Genomic DNA, 18,513 nt, shown 5'->3' with positions numbered 1-18,513 from the left:
CTCCTCTGGCCGCACAGGGAGCTGGTAGGAGAGTTGTGCCCTACAGGGATTATGACTTGTCCTTACCCAGCAGCCACTTCCTGAGGATAAACTCTGGCTCAGGCTCCTCTCTCTGGGTGAAGGCCATCCTGTGCTGGTGGTTTTTCACCCAGAGAGTTGTGGGGCACTGAATGGGCTCTCCAAGGGATGGTCACAGCCCCAAGGCTGACAGAGCTCAAGAGGCATTTTGCAAAGCTCTCATGGCACATGATGGGATTCTTGAGTGTCTTGTGCACTGCCAGGAGTTAGACTTGATCATCCTGATGGGCCCCTTCCAGCTCAGCAGAGTATGGGTCTGTGTTCCTTTGCCTTTGGGAAGAGCCTGGCTTTGCCTTCCTTGTTGTTTCATCTGGTGTATTCCCCTCCCAGTCAGCTCAGACAGCTGGAAGCACAGGAGCAGCAGGGAGTGGCTTTTCTGTAGCACTGGCCTTCTTAGCAGCCATCCTCCCATCTGTCTTGTGGTTCCCAGCAGTGTTATCCTGCCTCTGCTGTCTCCTGTGCCTTTCACTTGAGACAGGTTCTCCACAGAGCAGCGGTCAGATCAGGTATCTGCCTGGTGGATCCTGTAGCCAGAGGTTATTGCATTCAGCTCCTCATTCCTCTGCCCACAGCCCTCTGTGCTGTGCCCTGGGCCTGTTACCTTGATATGGGAGGTGTCAGCCCTTCTCTGTGTGGGGTTTATTGTGAAAGGCCCATGGAGGGGTGCAGATGTGCAGATCCTTACATGCTGCCTCTCAGCTTCCCTAGAGCTCAGGATTTAGGGTGAGCCACCAGACCTTATCTTTCCTGTTATTCCTAGAGCCTGCTGAGGTAGCCTTGGGCTTGGGTGCCTCCATGGGCACACCTCTGCCTGCTTCTGCAGGCCTCTGGTGGGCAGCACACCCTGCCTGGCCACAGCACAGCTGAGCCCTGTTGTGCTGCTCTGGGAGCTGTGCAAGGGCAAGAAGCAGTGGGAATTCCCTTCCCACACAGACTGGCTCCAGGCTCTCTTGGGACAGCCTGATGTGCATCATATGGTGCAGACAGAACAGGCTAAAATAAATCCAACTGGGAGCCAGTGGTTGGAAGCTGTGCTGATTTGCTCTGGGAATTTGGAGCCGCTTCTCTCTCAGCCTGGGAAAAAGGAGTTGGTTCAAAGCATTAGGGAACCCAGTCTAATGTGCTCCTGGCATTGAACAATGTCTGCTTGGTCTGTGTGTCTGTCCTGCCATCCTGTGTAACCCATCATTCCACTCATCAGTGCAGATCAGTTACCAGGGGCTGTGCTGGCTGCAAACTGCCATACCAGCACAACTTCCCTGGGGTCCCAAATGGCTCTGTCCTACTCCAGGGATCCATTGGTCTCCTGCAAGCAGTCTGTGAAGAGGAACATGGTGGCACAGATCTGTGACTGCCATGGCTGAAGGCAGTCTGGAGGGAGAAGTGGCTGGGGAAGCAAAGGAAACCATGGCCAAAGGAAGAGAGAGAAAGGGGATCCAGGGAAGCAGGGAGGTGGTAATGATGGGGATGAAGTGAAAGAACATAACAACAAAGTGAGGGAGAGCTGGAGATGTGTCTTGGCAGAGTGTGGGCACAGGTGAGCTGTGCAAGCAGGAGAGAGCTGGATAGAGTATAAACCACTGTGTGTGCATTGCTCACTCCAGTCTGATTTGGGGCTGCATGTTGCAGGCCCCCAGGTAAACTCTGAGCACTCTAATACAAAAAGCTGGACCCGAGAGGAGACCTGGCTTGAAAACCAAGCTCATGAGTCAGAGGAGTAGAAGCATCTGTCGTGTGTCAAGCCATTAGGATGGCAGCTTCGGACTTCCAAATGTTTCTTGTTATCTTTCCTACTGGGTAACTGGCATTTAAATCCACTGATATTCCAGCCTGGCTGCAGCTCGCCTTGAAAGGTCAACTATTGGTGTTGTGCTCAGTCTCAGCTTTGGTTGTATCTCCCTTGTCTGCCTACCTGTGACTATCTCAGGATGCTGTGCCTCTAGAGCAGCAGGAGCATGGCTGTGTGCGTGGAAAAGCGGGAGGATCTTGTTTCTTGGGAGATGCTGTATGTCAGAAGAAGAGCTGAGAGTGCTCTCTGATGGTTGTGGTAACTTGCAGTTAAATCAAAAGCTGAGGCACAGAGAATAACATGGCCAGTACCCTCTGCCTGTTGCGAGGTCACTGTGAGTTGGCTGGCTGGATTGGGTATCTGAATTAACGTGCTGATTGGATTTCCTGTGTCCAGCCAGGTTCCCAGGACTCCTAGGATGAGGCTGCTGTGAAGGACTGGTGGATCCCCTGCCCGTGCTGTGGTGCCTGCAGATTGCCCGCGATCCCCTTTCCAGCTGGAGCACCGTCACCAAGGCTGCTGGGAAGCATGACTGTTGGATGCCTACTGCAAGCCCCTGTCCTGGGGAGGACTTGGCTCCCTGTGCTGCTGCTGGCAGCCTCTGCTCACTGCCACTGGCCCAGCGAGCCGGCAGAGGTGGTTCGGGACTGGGAGAACCAGCTGGAGGCCTCCATGCACTCGGCGCTGTCGGAGCTGCGCGAGGCGGCGCCGGCCGTGGTGGGCATCCCCGACAGCTCCGCCGTGGTGGGACGCTACTTCAGAGTCTCCATCCCCACGGAGTTAATTGCTTCCAATGGAGAGGTTGTCCAGGTGAGAAACACCACTCCCCAAGGATTGGTTTTGGTTACGTTCATGCAGGATGGAGCGGGTCTGTGACAGTGTTCACAGGGGCCTTAGGATGAGGGAAGGGACAAGGATCTGACTCCATGTTTCAGAAGGTTTGATTTATTATTTTATGATATATATTATATTAAAACTATACTAAAAGAACAGGAGAAAGGATTTCATCAGAAGGCTTGCTAAGAATAGAATAGAATAGAAAGAAAAATAACAAAGGCTTGTGGCTCAGCTCTCTGTCCGAGCCAGCTCACTGTGATTGGCTGTTAATTAGAAACAACCAACATGGGCCAATCCCAGATGCACCTGTTGCATTCCACAGCAGCAGATAATCATTGTTTACATTTTGTTCCTGAGGCCTTTCAGCTTCTCAGGAGGAAAAATCCTAATAAAAGATTTTTCATAAAAGATGTCTGTGACACGGGTCACCCACTAACAGGCTGGGTCATGAGCCTGGCTGGGAAGCAGCCTTACAGTTTTGTAGGACTACAGAAGGATTTTTATAAAAAATTAGTCTCATCTCATTGCAAAGTTTCTCTCTTCTGCAACAGAGAAGACTTCTCAGAGATGACTAATTGAGATTGTTGGCTGTATTTAAACTGTGAGATGCTCTGCCCCTGGAATGATGGGCACATCCATGAGGAGATCCTGCCGTGGGATCTGGGGAGCTGCAGATTCCCTGGGACTGCTGCTCAGGCTCAGGGAGTTTGCTTCACTGTGGTAACAAAACATTGCCAGACAAACGGACCCTGTCCTGCCAGCGGGGCTTTGGGCTGCCTGTGACACTGTCTGTCCTGACCTTGCCTCTAAATCCCCTTGGGAAAGATGGTAGCCTTTCCCCTTATCTGAATTAAACTCATACAAGGCACTGCAAGGACCTGAAAACTGAGTTTGGAATGAGTCCTGAGTGCAGGAGAGGGTTAGAATAGCCCAGAGGAAGGTAGGGACATGGCCAAACACAGGTGTGCTCATTGTTAGTCCTTTCCTGGAAGGGTTTGCTTGGATCACATGGAATTCAGATAATTCTCTCCTTAAAAAGCAGAACTGCCTTCCAGTCTCAGGATTTCTTTTCAAAGAGCATTATAAAGCATTAGAAAAATACAAGCTTCTGGTGTGTCTTAGAAGATCAGAGGGAGATGGAGAGCAAGTCAGGAGCAAGTCTGACATCTCAGTTTCTCCTGGAAGGCAGGTTTGGTTTAGCTCTGTGTACAGTCCCACAGTTATCCCAATCCTGATACGTGATCCTGCTGGCTCCAGCAAGGGTGCCAGACCACAATGTGCCAGGGTGGGCAGAAAATCTGAAGAATGCAGCTGTTATGGACAGAGGGTCAGACAGGGGGAGGAGGGCAGCGGGTGAGCCCCTGGCCAGAGGAGCCAGGGAAGGGGCCAGGCTGGGCTTGGTGCCTCTGTGCTGACCCATGGCCAAGGTCCCTGCCCAGCCTCACCCACCTGTACAGCACCAGGCTGCCAGAGCCTGTGGTGAGCCCCAGATCTCATGTTACAGAAATGATAACTTTGGGTTGGGATTTTGCATCCAAGTGGCTTGTTCTGGTGTTGTCTAATAGCTGTTTTGATGGCAAGAATAAGTGTCAGTATTTATATAACACCACAGCTTCCTCTGTCATCTTTTCCTGGCACAAAAGTCGTCTGTGATAGCTCAAGTAGCTGCAGGAAAATACTGATGGATTATTTCCACCCCACCTGATGGCTTCAAATTCTGCCTCTGCCGTGTAGGTGTGAGGTGTGTTGACCATCACCAACACTCCTGGAGAGCCTGGACGGGCCTGGGCTCAGCAGGACCCAGCAGCTGCTGTTTGTGTGGAGTTCAGCAAACTCTGGGAGCAATTTTCATGCTTATCCCTGGGTTTATCCGAGTGCTTGTTGCATCTGTTCACCTTGAAATTGATTTTAAAAGTGCAGCAGGCTCTCACCGAGCTGCTGTCTCTGGAAGGGCTCTGCTTGCAGAGAATGCATGCTGGCTGCTGAGCACAGCTGACCTTTGCTATGGGGATTTGATCCCTGGCTAGTGAGAACTGCGTGGGCAATTTTGGGTGCTAGGATGCATTTTTGTTTTACTGGTAAGTTTCTGGGCAAATTGCTCTGGTCTTTTTCTCAGGCTGCCTGGCATTTCTCAGCTGAAGCAGTAAAAGCATAATACTTGTGAATCTTAGTCTCTGGTGTACTTAAACCCTGCTAAGAAAGAATAAGGACTTCTGTGCCTTCTGAGATGGAGCAGGGTTTACAGTGAGATATGGTTACCTGTATTTTTTCCTCTTTAATTTCAAAGAAATTGTCTACAATATTTTATTTTTAAAAAATTGCTGACAGTTCCTGTCCCCGTACTCCCACTGGAGCCTGGAGAAAGTGTGATTGCTTAATTTCTAGATGATTCCCACTGATTATTTCAAGGATTGTGGTGGGGATCGCCTTGAAGCTCCTTCTCAGATCCTCTCCCTGCTTGTTAGCAGATTCCAGCCAGCTGTAGACAAAATACTTTTATCTGCAAGCTGGGTTGTGGGATGGAAACAACGCCAGGCATGTGCAGTGTGGGGAGGAGTGCCCCGCAGGCATGCACTCCTGCACAGTCAGGTATGTGCTCCTGGAGCAGCCCCCAGCCTTTCCCTGCCACCCCCAGAGCTGCTGAGCAACAGGTGAGAGTTCTATGGCTAAGGACAAAAGCAACTTTATTTGAATGTGCTCAAGCTGCAGAGAAAAGAAGTAAAAAACTACCACGTGTCTGAAATTCAGAGTCTGTTTTCATGTTGCTCAGGGCCAGCTGCCTGCAAGGCACTGGGGCTGTGGTAACACCCTTCTCCTGTGCCTTGTGTTCCCAAGCAAGTGCCTTGGTCAGGCAGTATCATGGCCTCTGAAAAGCAGCTGGAGCTTGAAGGTATTCCAGCTGTTGGGTTTGGCAGCAGGTCAGTCCAGATGTTGTCCTCTCGCTTCCTCACTACAGCAGGGCTTCTGGCTGTAAGACTGCTCTCCTGCTGTCTGGACGTGGCTGGGAATTCAAATTCCTTGCTGTGGCTTCCTAAAAGACATCTTGCAGCCCTTTTCTGTCACATCTGACACCAAAACATTGGTATTTTTAAGAGGTTTGGGTTAAAACAGCCAATTTCCCCATATCCTACAGCCCCCTTGCCATACAGACAATGTATGGGTGGGTTGCCACTGGCTCCTGCTGGCTCCTGGCAGATGCTGGCTAGGACAGAGTAAACATGGGCATTAGTGCTGGTACCTTCACCAGTCATCATCTCCTTAACCCCATTTCCATGAGGGCTGTGTGGAGTGTGACCTGTTACCTCTCAGCTGTGTCCTGTCAGAGAACAGATCAGGCTCCGGTCAAAGACCAGTTGGATTTCCTGTTCCTGCCACTTCCATTTGAAGCTGCTCCAGAATTTGGCTGCTCTGATTAAAAATGCAGCTTCTAGCCTAAATTTAGAGATGGCTAGAAATATTTATATGTGCTGCCCTTTAGCCTAAATCAATTCTACCTTCATAATATTTACTTCCCTTATGTATTTATAGGTGACAGGCATATTCCCCATCTTGATTTTATTAGGTTAAACAAGCCAACCTCTTTAGTCTTTCTCATAAAATAAGCTTTCTTTCCTTCCCCTAAACTTTGCAGCTGTCTTCTGCACCTCCTCCAGCTTGAGTTTATTTTTCTTATGTTTGCATGACCACAGTGTTACAAAACATTCCAGATGAAATTTTACCATAACCTTTTATAAAAGCATCAAACTTCCTTTTCTCTTCTATAAATAACTTTGTTTGATATATCCTACAATCGTTTGCTTTTCCATGTCTGCTTTGCTTTGGTTTGGACATCTTCCTATCAGCTGAAATATCCTGGTCTGTAGTTTTTGCTGCTTCCAGTTGTTGAGTCCCAGAAGAGGACAAAAGGTGAGGTGCATGACTTGGTGTGGTGGCTGCTGCCACCACAGACATGGGTCTGCACTCGTCCCACCAGCCAGGGTATGCTGTCCCCACAAGGGGAATTGAGCCCTTGCACAACCTGATATCCTAAATGCATATACCCACAATACACAGAGACACTATTAAATAATTTTTATTTCAAGATGGCTCTATAAAGCATGCTGGAAGGAGAGAAACTCCTGGTGTGTACTGCTTCCCAAGGCACATCCCTGCCAGAGCAGGGGATTTGCTGTGTTTTGCTTGGAGGTCGTGCAAAGCTGCTGACCTGCCTTCAGTCCTGAGAGTGTTCACTGTGGGATGGGTTTGTAGCCAGTGCTGAGGAGCTCAGGTGAGCACAGGTGAGCATTCCCAGCTGTGTCTTAGCCCCTCATTCTTTTTTGGTTTGAAGTGCATGGTTTCCACAGGGCTTTGTTGGGAAGACAGGTAAAATGCACAGCAGAGGCCCTGAGAAGCTGTCTCTGTAAGCAAACACAGCTGGTGGGAAAGTGATTAGAACAGAATTCACTCAGATTAATTGCACAGTGCAGCTATGGAGCGGGTTTGGAGGTTATCAGAGACTGGATATCCATCTGGGAAAAAGGGAGTCTTGCTTTCATAGAATCACAGAGTTGTTTGGGTTGGAAAATACCTTTTAGATTATCCAGCCCAACCATTAACCCAGCACTGCCAAGTCCACCACTAAACTTTCCAGGCAGGAGGCTGAGTTTCCAGTGGTTGTTCTATTTGCCATCTGCTGAAGCAGCTTTTATTGAACAGCTTTGCTCTCATCAGATGTCAGGGACCTTGATTTATAAACAGGATCCACAGAGATTGGGTTGCAGGAGTCCTGACATGGGTATCTGCTGTCAGGGCTGTGCTGCTCACCTCAGTCCTGCTCCAACCCCAAAGCCAAGGGCTGGATGTTGACAGCCAGCCTCAGTGCCAGGACACACTTGCTTTCAGGGAAGAAAACCACAAAATACTGAGGTTTGGGTTTTTTCTCCTCTTGCAATGATCTTTATTTCAAAGCATTTTAACTGAATGTGAGATTTATTAAAGTGGCATTTCTCAAAGGAAGAAGAGAAGCAAAGAGCACTCCCGAGGGGCTGTGTCATCAAGCTGGGTATCTTAAAAGGCTCTCTCTGTCAAGGCATTTGAGCTTCACCTCCTCCCTGGGGTCCCTGGTTTCCTTGGACTAACTGGGAGGTGCAGCAACAGCCGCTATTTACAGGCAGCACACGGGGATAAATGGCAGTGCCTGGAACAGGTCCAGGCAAAGGAAGACTTGGGCAGGGTTTTGCTTGGTTGCCACGCTGCAATCTGAGTGATAAGATGAGCTGATAAGATTCCTGGGGGGAGGCTGAGGGGGCTTATCTTTTTCCTGCAGGGAGTGACCGAGTCAGAGAATTTGGCATTTTCAGTGCATGCTTAGTAACAAACTCTGAATTTGGAGGAGTGGAAAATGTGACTCGATCTAATTATAAACTGGCTTTTCAGACGGGCTGGGAGGTTCCTTGTTTTGTCCTGCTCTTACAGGTTGTTGCTTTGAGCATCCAAGGAGACAGAGGAATGTGACAATAATGAGAATCCTGCGAAGGAGCAGACCTGAGGCTGCAAGATCTGGTCTGCCTTTCCTTGCCACGCTCTTGAAAGCCAGCTTTCCAGCAATCTGCTGATGGGAGGAATAAATTGCCAGGGCTGGTTAGCTGTGCGGTGGCAGCACTAAACCCCCAGCGCTTGGCATCCCAGCTCTGTGGTATTTTTACTTCCCTTTGGCCTTTCGCTTATAAAAAGTGGCGCTGAAAGAAGAGCCCGACCAAACTTTTTTTTTTAAAGCTGTTTGAGGCTTTTCCTGCCCCGTGCTCGCCCCCTGGGCAAGGGACAGAGCGGGGTGTGGGCAGCCCGTGCTGACCCCAGCCCTGGCGCGGGCGGGCTGCGCCTGCCCGCTCCAACAATAAGGCCAAACAAATCCTTCCAAGCTGCTTGCATGGGCCGATGAAAGGAGGATTTCTTGGGACACTCAATGTTTTGTAGTGACCTCCCAGTGAAACAGCTGTTGTGTTCCCTTGCCCAGGCAGAGTGGGACGCTGAATGGTGTCCTTATAGCCAGCACAGAGGCGCAGCTGGAAAAGAAGCCGTCATGGAAGGGGTATGCGAGGGTGGCATGAGCTGGGCGTAGCTGCTCAGCCTGCACCTTTGCAGAGCCGTTTCACTGATGGTAAAGGAGCTGCTCAGACAAAGCCCAGCTCCTGTGGAGGGCAGGCTGAGCCCACATCCACATAGGAGGGGGCTGCTTTCTGTGCGTGAGGCTTCACTCGCTCCTTGAATGGCTGGAAAATGCAGATTAGCAGGAGACATGTAAACTTCCCATTCAGGTTGTCATGAGCACATAAAAGTAGAGCAGCTACTTTGAGTAGCTTTGCTGCTGGTCCTTGAGAGGTTGAGGTTTGAACTTGAAGATGAGGGCCAGGACCAGTGATGTGGCCTCTGCAAGCCTTATTCCCCCTTAGTTCAGCTTTCTGGGTTGGGTTTGATTTGTTTTTCTAAAGCAGCAGCTTCAGTGCATGGAGACATACAGGAGGGGCTTTGCAGGGCTTTGGCTGGGACCACAATGTGGGGTTAGCTCAAGCATCCTGACCTACCTGTGCACAAAGGAAGCACCAATTACTGGCTGTTCTTGTGTAGCTTTTGGTCTCTGAGCAGAGGTGGTGAGCTCCTGCTGGTAATGAAGGCTCGGGTCACCGAGGCTGACGTACTTCTGAGAGCCAGTCCAGTCTCTGGGCTGTTTTTAGACTTCCAGGGGCAGAGACATCTGCATGAGATGTCCTGTGCTTGTTTTGTCCGTGAGTTCCTGGGTCTTTTGTGCAAGGTACACAGCAGCCCAGAGGAGCAGTGTCTGCTGAGGATACCCAAAAACCTTGGCAGGTAAGGCAGTCTCCTCCACAGGGAAGCATCTGTGTTGCAAGTCCTTCCTGCTCGCTGTGCCAAGCACAACTTTCCTGTCTCCAGCCTGAGCTTTCCCATAGCACAGCCCTGCAGCAGCAGAGTAGGCTGTGCCCAGTGAGCAGAAGGCTCTGAGAGGTGCCCATCCTCCTTGCACCACTGTTTTCTGGGCCTTGTGTTTCTAGATATGGTCTTCTGGTGTCCTAATTTGCAGTTGTGTTGTGTTTGACAAAAGGAGGTGCCAAGTAAGGTTGGAGGCTCCTTCACAGGACCTCTCCTGGATGCACACAGGCCAACCCCCCTGGCAGGACTGTTCCTTGGGGCCAAAGCCCCACAGCTTCATAGGATCACAGGATATTCACAGTTGGAAGGGACCCACAAGGACCACCAAGTCCAAGCCCTGACCCAGCACAGAACAACTTGAAGAGTTGCCATGTGTCTAAAAGCTTTGTCCACTTTGTCCAAACACTTGAACTCTGGCAGGCTCTGGCAGCTGTGTGCTGAGGGCTGTCCAGCCCCTGCCTTGCACCATCACATTCCATTCCAGCCTCTGGGACCTTCCTGGGGCTGTGGTTCCTGGACAGCTTGGTGTGCAGGCACTGTGCAGCCTTTGTGCCAGCTGAGGAGAGCACCTGATGGATCCACAGGCAGAACCTGCCTCCCCAAACAAGGACTGTTCTGTGAGCTGGAGCCTGCAGGCCCCATGCCCATCACTTCTGACTCCTGTGCTCCTTGCAGTGCCCACAGTTCCAGCAGCACTGGGGTGGCTCTGAAGCCAGTGTCCCTCCCCCAGTTTGTGTGGGACGAGGCAATGAGAATCTGCCTGCCCATGGATCTCACTGGGGCTGAGGCTGCCTGTTGCTTCTGCTGCCAGCACTGCCCATGCTGCAGCACTAGCAGGGGAGTTAAGATAAAGCTTGGGCTTAGGCAAACAGCTTAGGCTTGACTCTTTCTCTGCAGTTATATTTGCATTTGAATTGCATTTGAATTTCCATTTTCCTCCCCTGCCTGCTGGTTAATTGCTTGCAGGAGCCTGAGCCTGCAGACTTGGTGTGACTGGCTGGGTCAGTCATTTGGGCTCAGCTCAGCTCAGCTCAGTTCACCTTCTGGAGGGCCCAGCTGGGATATTCCTCATTGCTGGCCATGTGTGTTGGGGTGATGATGCTGAGGGAGCCTGGCTACAGTAAATTGCCATCAGTAATTGCACCCCAGATAAAACCCTGGCACAGTGTCTGTCTCTCAGCAGCTGCTGAACACAGGGAGGGGAAGGGGCAGTGGGAGATCTGGCAGAGCTGCAGGATGTCCATGCTGACCCTGCCCAAAAACAGTCATCAGGGGGGTTTTAGGACTCATTTGAAAGGAGCTGACTCCCAGCTGCTGCTGCTGCCTGTGTGAGGGTCTGTCGGCACAGACAGGGCAGATCCCACTGGGTACTTCCAGGACTGGGAAGATTTCATAGTGGTGTGCCATAGTGGAGACCTGTGGCAGGATCCTGTGGTTCCTGTCTCCTGGCGAAGGGCTCACTGCCTTCTCTTCAGGGGATTCATCAGAAGGAGGAGGACTAAATACCTGGAGGATTAAAGGGCCCTCTTGTAAGTAAGAATGCAGTTTTTGACTGAATTCCCTCGAGGCAGCAGTTTTGCTCACTGCTCCTTTGCTTATCTTTGTCTTGTTGGCTACAGGGCTTTAAGATCCAAGTTTAAAAAAACAAGTCAAACTGAGCTATCTTCTTTCATGAGCTGACTGCTCTTGGCTGGCCTAAAAATAACAGGCCATGTCTATCTGAAAGGATTTTGTGAACAAGGTCTTCAAAACCAGCCAGACCACTCACTGTATGTATTTTAAATCACAATCATGGCTTATTTTTTAATGGTCTTCGATACACTGCCAGGCTTGTGTAATCTTTAGCCAATAAGCATTCATTTACAATTATCTCAAATAATGAGAAAACAAAGACAGCCTTTTTTTTAAAACTTGGGCAATGGAAGAGTTATTTTGAAACCAGACCCCTTGAGGGAAATGGCAGGGCTTAAGGCTGATACTTATTGCATACATAGAAAAGTGGAAAACTTTTAACATGAAAACTAGAGATCCCAAATCATTAACTATGTGTAGCCTTAACAAATACCCTTTGAAGCAATATTTGAAGGAAACATTACTGGAACAGAGTCCAGGTCTCCCTCCTCACAGTTCACAGCACTGCAAAACAGCAGTGACGTGGACAGGACAGACCCACGCCAAGGCTGGTCAGCATTTGTTTAGGAGCAAGTATTTTTATCCATCATGCTCACAACTTTTTTTATCCATTCTAATCTTTCTGGGCTCTTCCTTTGTCACATGAACATGGATGATTTCTGCTATCAGGTCAGTAGCTGTGTTTAAAGCAGTGCAGAGAAATGGCATGCTTGTGACTTGTTGCCTTCTCCAAGATTTCCCAGTGGAGGCACAGGCTTCATAGGAGTAATCCACATAAATTTGATTTTCTTAATCATCTCTTGCAGAGCCTTTAGAAACAGTCCACATCTCCTCACAGGCTGAATAAAGCTGAACTAGCTCAGCTCTTTTTAAATCAAGTTTAAGTGGGTTTATAAATGTTTTGCAACTGTCGCATCCCTGCTAGAACAAGTCATCCCAGTCAGTGATTGCTTGGCCTGCTTTTGTTTTTCAGGAGAGCCTAGTTTTTTGTGTGAATCTGTCTGGCTGCAGTTTCCTTTTCTAGCATGGGCCCTACATGTGAACTGTAGGTTAAAAATGGTTTTCCAAGCAGGAAATGCTCAGATTGGCCTGTGCCTCCCTCACCATCATTTCTGCATGTGGGGTCAGGCACCTCTCTGAAGTGAGTTTGGCTGTCAGAAGTAGGAGCAGAGATGTCTGAAGGAAGAATCACCTTGTGGCATGAGACTGGGTAAAATACTGCTGCTTGTAGGTTTTCTCCTCAAGTCATAGCAGTGCCCAGGGGGAGGCAGCAGCAGAGAACTCCAGCTCTCAGGAAAGCTCTGTGGAGTGTGTGATCCTGTAATTAAGGGCTTTTGCAGAGTGCACAGAAGGGGAAGATTTGTTCCAAATGTAGCCTAAAATTACACACTCAGAGTGAATTTAACCACTCACTATTAAAGTTTTTATTCTTCTTGATTGTGTAAGCCTCAATAATGCTGTGGCTTTGTCCTGGCTCCCCCTGTTTCTGTTCCTTATGTGTGCCCAGCCCAGCCCTCCTCCACAGTGGGCAGGTTAGTGGCTAATTTTGGCACAAGAGGATAAAGAGTGGAACCATCCAGCTCCTGCTACTGTAAATGCTTTATTGCACTGAGCATTGTCCTGGCATCTCAGTTTTTAGAGGATGTGATGAAATCACACTTTTTTAAAGGAAGATGGGGGCAGGTCAGTGCTTCTGGCTGGGCAGGAGCAGACCCTGCCTTTGTTCCCTTTTGGAAGAAGAAATGCCAAGGAAGGACAATTCGTTCCTTTGTTCCTGCATGAGCAAGGCTTGGCTCCCTGTGCCCAGCTCAGGTGAAGGGCTGCCTTTCCTTTGGGATGTCTGGGCTAAAAGCAGCTCCTGTTCTTGCAGTGGAGGAGGAGAGAACACAGCCACAGCCCTGCCAAAACGCCCTGTCCTCTGCCAGACACGTGGGTACAGCAAGGCCAGGGGAAGGATGCTCACATGTTGGTGCATGGTGGCCTATATGGAGGGACAGGGCCCTTGGGACAGCTTCCTCCAGCTGCTGTAAGCAGGAATCTGAACTCTCTGCTCTGGGATGTTGCTGGTGAGGAGTTAACTAAAGCTGTGCTGAGAGCTTTAAACTCTGCTCTATAAGCTGTGCCCAGCGTGTGGCTCATGCTGTGCTCTCCAGCTTGTCCAGGCTGGCTGAAACCCTCTGCAGCTCTTGCACAAAAGCTTTTTGTGCTGCTCTTGCCAAAAGACTTTTGGGTCCTGCGTTATTCTGGCAGAGCTGTGCACCCAGACCCTTCAGAGTGCTGGAACCCACAGCGTGGGGGTGAGCCCCAGGTGCTGCCTGCATCCTGCCTGCACCCAGCACTCACAGTGTGCCCATCCAGGGGCTTTCCCCAGCAGGACCTGCAGTCCAGGGCTCACTGCAGTCCAGCCCTGGCTCTGCACCTGCTGCTGGATGCAGGGATGCTCCTGCCAGGCAGGTTTCCTTGCAAAGCTCCTCTCCCAGCTTTGCATTTGGGTAAATTATGAAATATGTATAAGCTTTACAGAACTGCAGAGAACCAAAGCACCCTTTCAGGAAGAGAGCTAGAGCCTGGCTCTGTGTTGGACTGCAGTGAGCCCAGACCCAGGACCAGGCTGCTAAATGTGTCTCCATGAGCCCCAAAGCATCCTGTTTGCTCTGAGTGTCAGGGAGATGCCTCGTGGAGTTCTGGAAAGCCCAGCCAGCGCACTTGCCAAACGCCCCCGGGCCTGGGAGGTGGTGAAGCTCGGGTTACTCACTCAGGAGTACCTACACCCCGGGAAATGTCACAGCCCACCGAGCTGGCAGCCTCGCCCTTCCAGCGCACAGCACAGCCTGAGCGGCTCCGCTGTGTAGAGCAGAGGGATGCCAGCTACTGGGAACTGGGGTTTGCACCCGCCTCAGCTACAACCCAGGGCAGGAGACAGAGTCCCATGGGCTGAAGGAGGTAGTAAAGAGTGTGCTGGAGTCCTGAGGTGCCTGTGTTCTGAGACAAAGCCTTCCCTTGCAGCAGCAAGTTACTATGTGAAAGTGAAATGCTTCATTTTTTAGCCAGCCTGGGGGTGAAGCCAGGCTGCCATGCTGTCCTGTGTCATGTCTAGCAATTCCTCAGCCCATGTGCCACATCCCTGCCTGCCCATACTGGCCCTTACACGGGGTCTGCCCCCTTCCTTTATCCTCAGCTGCAGTTCCTCTGGCAGAGCAGGACAACACCAGGTAGCTCTCAGGATTTCCTGCTGCTTGTTGAGAGCTGCTGTGCTCCAGCCAGGCCAGGGACTCAGAACCATAGCTGGCCAGCTTCCAGCCCCTCTGGGTCATCCTGGCTCTGGGGACAGTGAGACAAGCTGAAAATAAGTGGAAAAAATTCATGTTCTGCTGAACTTGATGTGTGTAGGGTGGGCAGGGTGTGATGGGGTTCAGAAAAGGAGCAAGATGGCCAAGCTGGGAGAGGAAGGAGTGTGAAGGGGGCAGTTGTTAGATCAGCTCTGCTGTACAGCATAACTTCACCCTCAGCTTTGTCACTGTCCCCATGACGTAAACTCCCCGTCTGCCCTCAGAGAAAATGAACCACTTGTGCTTGGCAGTTGCACAGCAAGTGTTGGAGCACTTGCAGGCCAGGGGGCCTTGTGGGGCTTTATGACCTCTTGTGGCTCCTTAAGCCCTTTGGGTCCGGTGCCCCCTGCAGAGCTCATCCTTGCCAACATGTGGAGAGGAGGCAACGGCTGCCATGCTCTGGCCAGGATGTTCCTTCCCCAGTTATTACACCTCAGATTTTTTTCTTTAGTCCTTGAAATTAAGCGTTACTGCTGATAGAACCTGTCCTCATGCTGTACTTCTAAAAGCCTTTTTTTTGTTTGTTTGTTTGTTTGGTAGATCTCGGAAGCTGGGAAGGACTCCTTGCCTTCTTGGTTGCACTGGAATGCAGAGAGCAGCTCCCTGGAAGGGCTGCCCCTTGACACAGACAAGGGTGTCCACTACATCTCAGTGACCACTCTGCAGCCCTTCCCCAATGGGAGCTATGTGCCACAGACCACGAACGTCTTCTCCGTGGAGGTCCACCAGGAGGACCACAACGAGCCTCAGTCGGTGCGAGCGGCCGTGCAGGACACGAGCGACACGGCGCCCTTTGTGTGCGGCTCGGAAGAGCCAGTCACCATCCTGACTGTCATTCTGGATGCCGACTTAACAAAAATGACACCAAAGCAGAGGATTGAACTCTTAAACAGAATGAGAAGCTTTTCAGAGGTGGAACTTCACAACATGAAGTTGGTTCCTGTTGTAAATAACAGACTCTTTGACATGTCGGCCTTCATGGCTGGACCAGGAAATGCAAAGAAGGTGGTGGAAAACGGGGCCTTACTCTCATGGAAACTGGGATGTTCCCTGAGCCAAAACAGCGTCCCCAACATCAGCAAGGTGGAGGCTCCAGCTAAGGAAGGAACCATGTCTGCCCGCCTTGGCTACCCTGTTGTTGGCTGGCACATTGCTAACAAGAAACCTCACCTCCCAAAGAGGATGCGGCGGCAGATCAACGCCACCCCCACGCCTCTGACTGCCATCGGGCCGCCCACCACTGCCGCACAAGAGCCACCCACCAGGATTGTCCCCACGCCGACGTCGCCCGCCATCGCGCCTCCCACAGAGACAACGGCACCCCCTGTCCGGGAGCCCATCCCGCTGCCGAGGAAGCCGACGGTCACCATCAGAACCAGAGGCCCCATTGTCCAGACGCCCACTCTGGGGCCAATCCAGCCAACCAGGGTGGCAGAAGGCACGGGCACTGCCACCGTGCCGATTCGCCCCACCATGCCTGGGTACGTAGAGCCCACAGCAGTGATCACACCGCCCTCAACGACCACCAAGAAGCCGAGAGTCTCCACCCTGAAGCCAGCCACCCCGTCCACGACAGATTCCTCCACGGCAGTAACACGAAGGCCCACTCGCAGGCCCAAAACGCCCCGTCCAACAAAGCCCCCCAGCACAACCAGATCGCCCATCTCCAAGCTGACAACGGCCTCTCCGCCGTCCCGCGTGCGCACCACCGCCAGCGGGCTGCCCCGGCCCTGGGAGCCCAACGAGCCGCCCAAGCTCACTAACCACATCGACAGGGTCGATGCGTGGGAGGGCACCTACTTCGAGGTTAAGATACCGTCAGATACCTTCTACGACAAGGAGGACACCACCACTGACAAGCTGCAGCTGACCTTGAAGCTGAAGGAGCAGCAGATGATCGAGGAGAATTCATGGGTACAGTTCAACAGCACCAGCCAGCTCATGTATGGCATGCCAGACCACAACCACATTGGGAAGCACGAGTACTTCATGTATGCCACCGACAAGGGCGGGCTTTTTGCCGTGGATGCCTTTGAAATCCATGTCCACAAGCGCCCACATGGGGACAAGGCTCCGGTGAAGTTCAAGGCCAGGCTGGAAGGGGACCATAATGCAGTGGTGAATGACATCCATAAGAAGATCATGCTGGTGAAGAAGCTGGCTCTGGCATTCGGCGACAGGAACAGCAGCACAATCACAGTGCAGGACATCGCCAAAGGCTCCATCGTAGTGGAGTGGACCAACAACACACTGCCCCTGGAGCCTTGCCCTCGGGAGCAGATCCGGACTTTGAGCAAAAAAATTGCGGACGACTCCGGCAGGCCGAGCCCAGCTTTCTCCAATGTCCTGCAGCCCGAGTTCAAGCCTCTGAATGTGTCTGTGGTTGGTTCCGGCAGCTGCAGGCACATCCAGTTTGTCCCCGTGACCAAGGACGGCAGGGTGATCTCAGAGGCCACGCCAACGGTGGCAGCAGGCAAAGACCCCGAGAAGAGCAGCGAGGACGATGTGTACCTGCACACCGTCATCCCTGCCGTGGTGGTGGCCGCCATCCTGCTCGTGGCCGGCATCATCGCCATGATCTGCTACCGCAAGAAGAGGAAAGGCAAGCTGACCATCGAAGACCAGGCCACCTTCATTAAGAAAGGCGTGCCCATCATCTTCGCCGACGAGCTGGACGACTCCAAGCCCCCACCGTCCTCCAGCATGCCCCTCATCCTCCAGGAGGAGAAAGCCCCACTGCCCCCTCCAGAGTACCCCAACCAGAGCATGCCGGAGACCACGCCGCTGAACCAGGACACCATCGGGGAGTACACTCCGCTGCGGGACGAGGACCCCAACGCGCCGCCCTACCAGCCTCCCCCCCCCTTCACCGCCCCCATGGAGGGGAAAGGCTCCCGCCCGAAGAACATGACCCCGTACAGGTCCCCACCGCCCTACGTGCCCCCTTAACAATCAGGAGGCTCTCGGGGGAGAAGGGGCCTCCAGCTCCACACCGGTGCTGTCTGTGGGCCGGCAGCCCCCTCGCCAGCCGGGAACACGAAAGCCCAGCCCGCTCCCCAGCAGGCTCTCCCCGGCTGCGCCCGCCGCACCGCAGCGCTCGCGGGACTCGGGGGGACACTTGTTTTATTTTTGCCTAACAAGCTTTGGTTTTATTTTATTCATAGAAAAAAAAAAAAAATTCTCGGCTCCAAGACGCCTTCCCGGCGGCTGGGCTTCGGCCGGGGCCGGGCGGTGGGCAGGGAGGGGGGTCGGGACGGGTCGGGCCGGGCCGGGTCGGGAGGAGCAGGCAGCACTGGGGTAGCACTCTGGGTCTCCGCTGTTTGCCTTTAACACTAACTGTACTGTTTTTTCTATTCACGTGTGTCTAGCTACAGGACGTAACATGAAAGGTAGCCTAAAAATAATTAAATTCAAGGGACTTTCTGAAGTCGATGGTTTAAGTTTTTACATTTAATCTGCTGTTTACCTAAACTGGGATGTGTAGTTTTTGGGGAGGGGGAGGGCAGTGCTGTGCTGCAGGCGAGCTCCACGGGCTGGTCAGCAGGGCCAGCCAGCCCCTTCCTCCTCCTCTTGGGGTGGATCAGCTTCTTGGTTTGGGGTTTGATTCTTTTATCATTTTTATTTTATTTTTAATCAAAGAAATCGTATCTTTCTCACGCATCATAAAATAGTCATGAGTTGGGTCAGCCTGGCCTGGGGTGCCCATGGCTGAGCAGGGTAGGGAATGCTCACAGAAGGATGAGCCGAGCCCTGTGCCACGACCAACTTCTCTGCTTCCCAGCGAGCACCAGGGTTGGGGGGGTCGATTTGAAGCAAAACCCCCTCCCCGTGGGGTGTTTTGATGAGAGTAGGGTGTGTTCTGTGTCCCGGCTGCTCCCTGGGACTGTGCAGGAATGGCCTCGCTGGCCTCACGCTGGCACTCCA

General features: G+C 51.9%; 1 protein-coding gene across 4 annotated transcripts in view; it reads left to right on the top strand.

Moving 5' to 3' along the window:
• Nucleotides 1-18,016, top strand: part of DAG1 (dystroglycan 1) — a 51,322-nt gene extending 33,306 nt beyond the window's left edge. For 3 of the 4 annotated variants that reach the window (XM_063164463.1, XM_063164464.1, XM_063164462.1), the window contains exons 2-3: nucleotides 2,264-2,677; nucleotides 15,130-18,016. In XM_063164463.1, coding sequence (XP_063020533.1) covers nucleotides 2,396-2,677; nucleotides 15,130-17,538 — 2,691 coding nt within the window. In that variant the 5' untranslated portion in view covers nucleotides 2,264-2,395 and the 3' untranslated portion in view covers nucleotides 17,539-18,016. The remainder of the gene's footprint in view (nucleotides 1-2,263; nucleotides 2,678-15,129) is intronic. The other variant, XM_063164465.1, reaches the window with a different exon arrangement.
• Nucleotides 18,017-18,513: the final 497 nt, after the last annotated feature.

The sequence above is a fragment of the Melospiza melodia genome, chromosome 10 (assembly GCF_035770615.1).
Source record: "Melospiza melodia melodia isolate bMelMel2 chromosome 10, bMelMel2.pri, whole genome shotgun sequence".
Lineage (NCBI taxonomy): Eukaryota > Metazoa > Chordata > Aves > Passeriformes > Passerellidae > Melospiza > Melospiza melodia.
The sequence above is the reverse complement of the archived record's forward strand: the minus strand, read 5'-3'. Positions and strand labels throughout refer to the sequence as shown.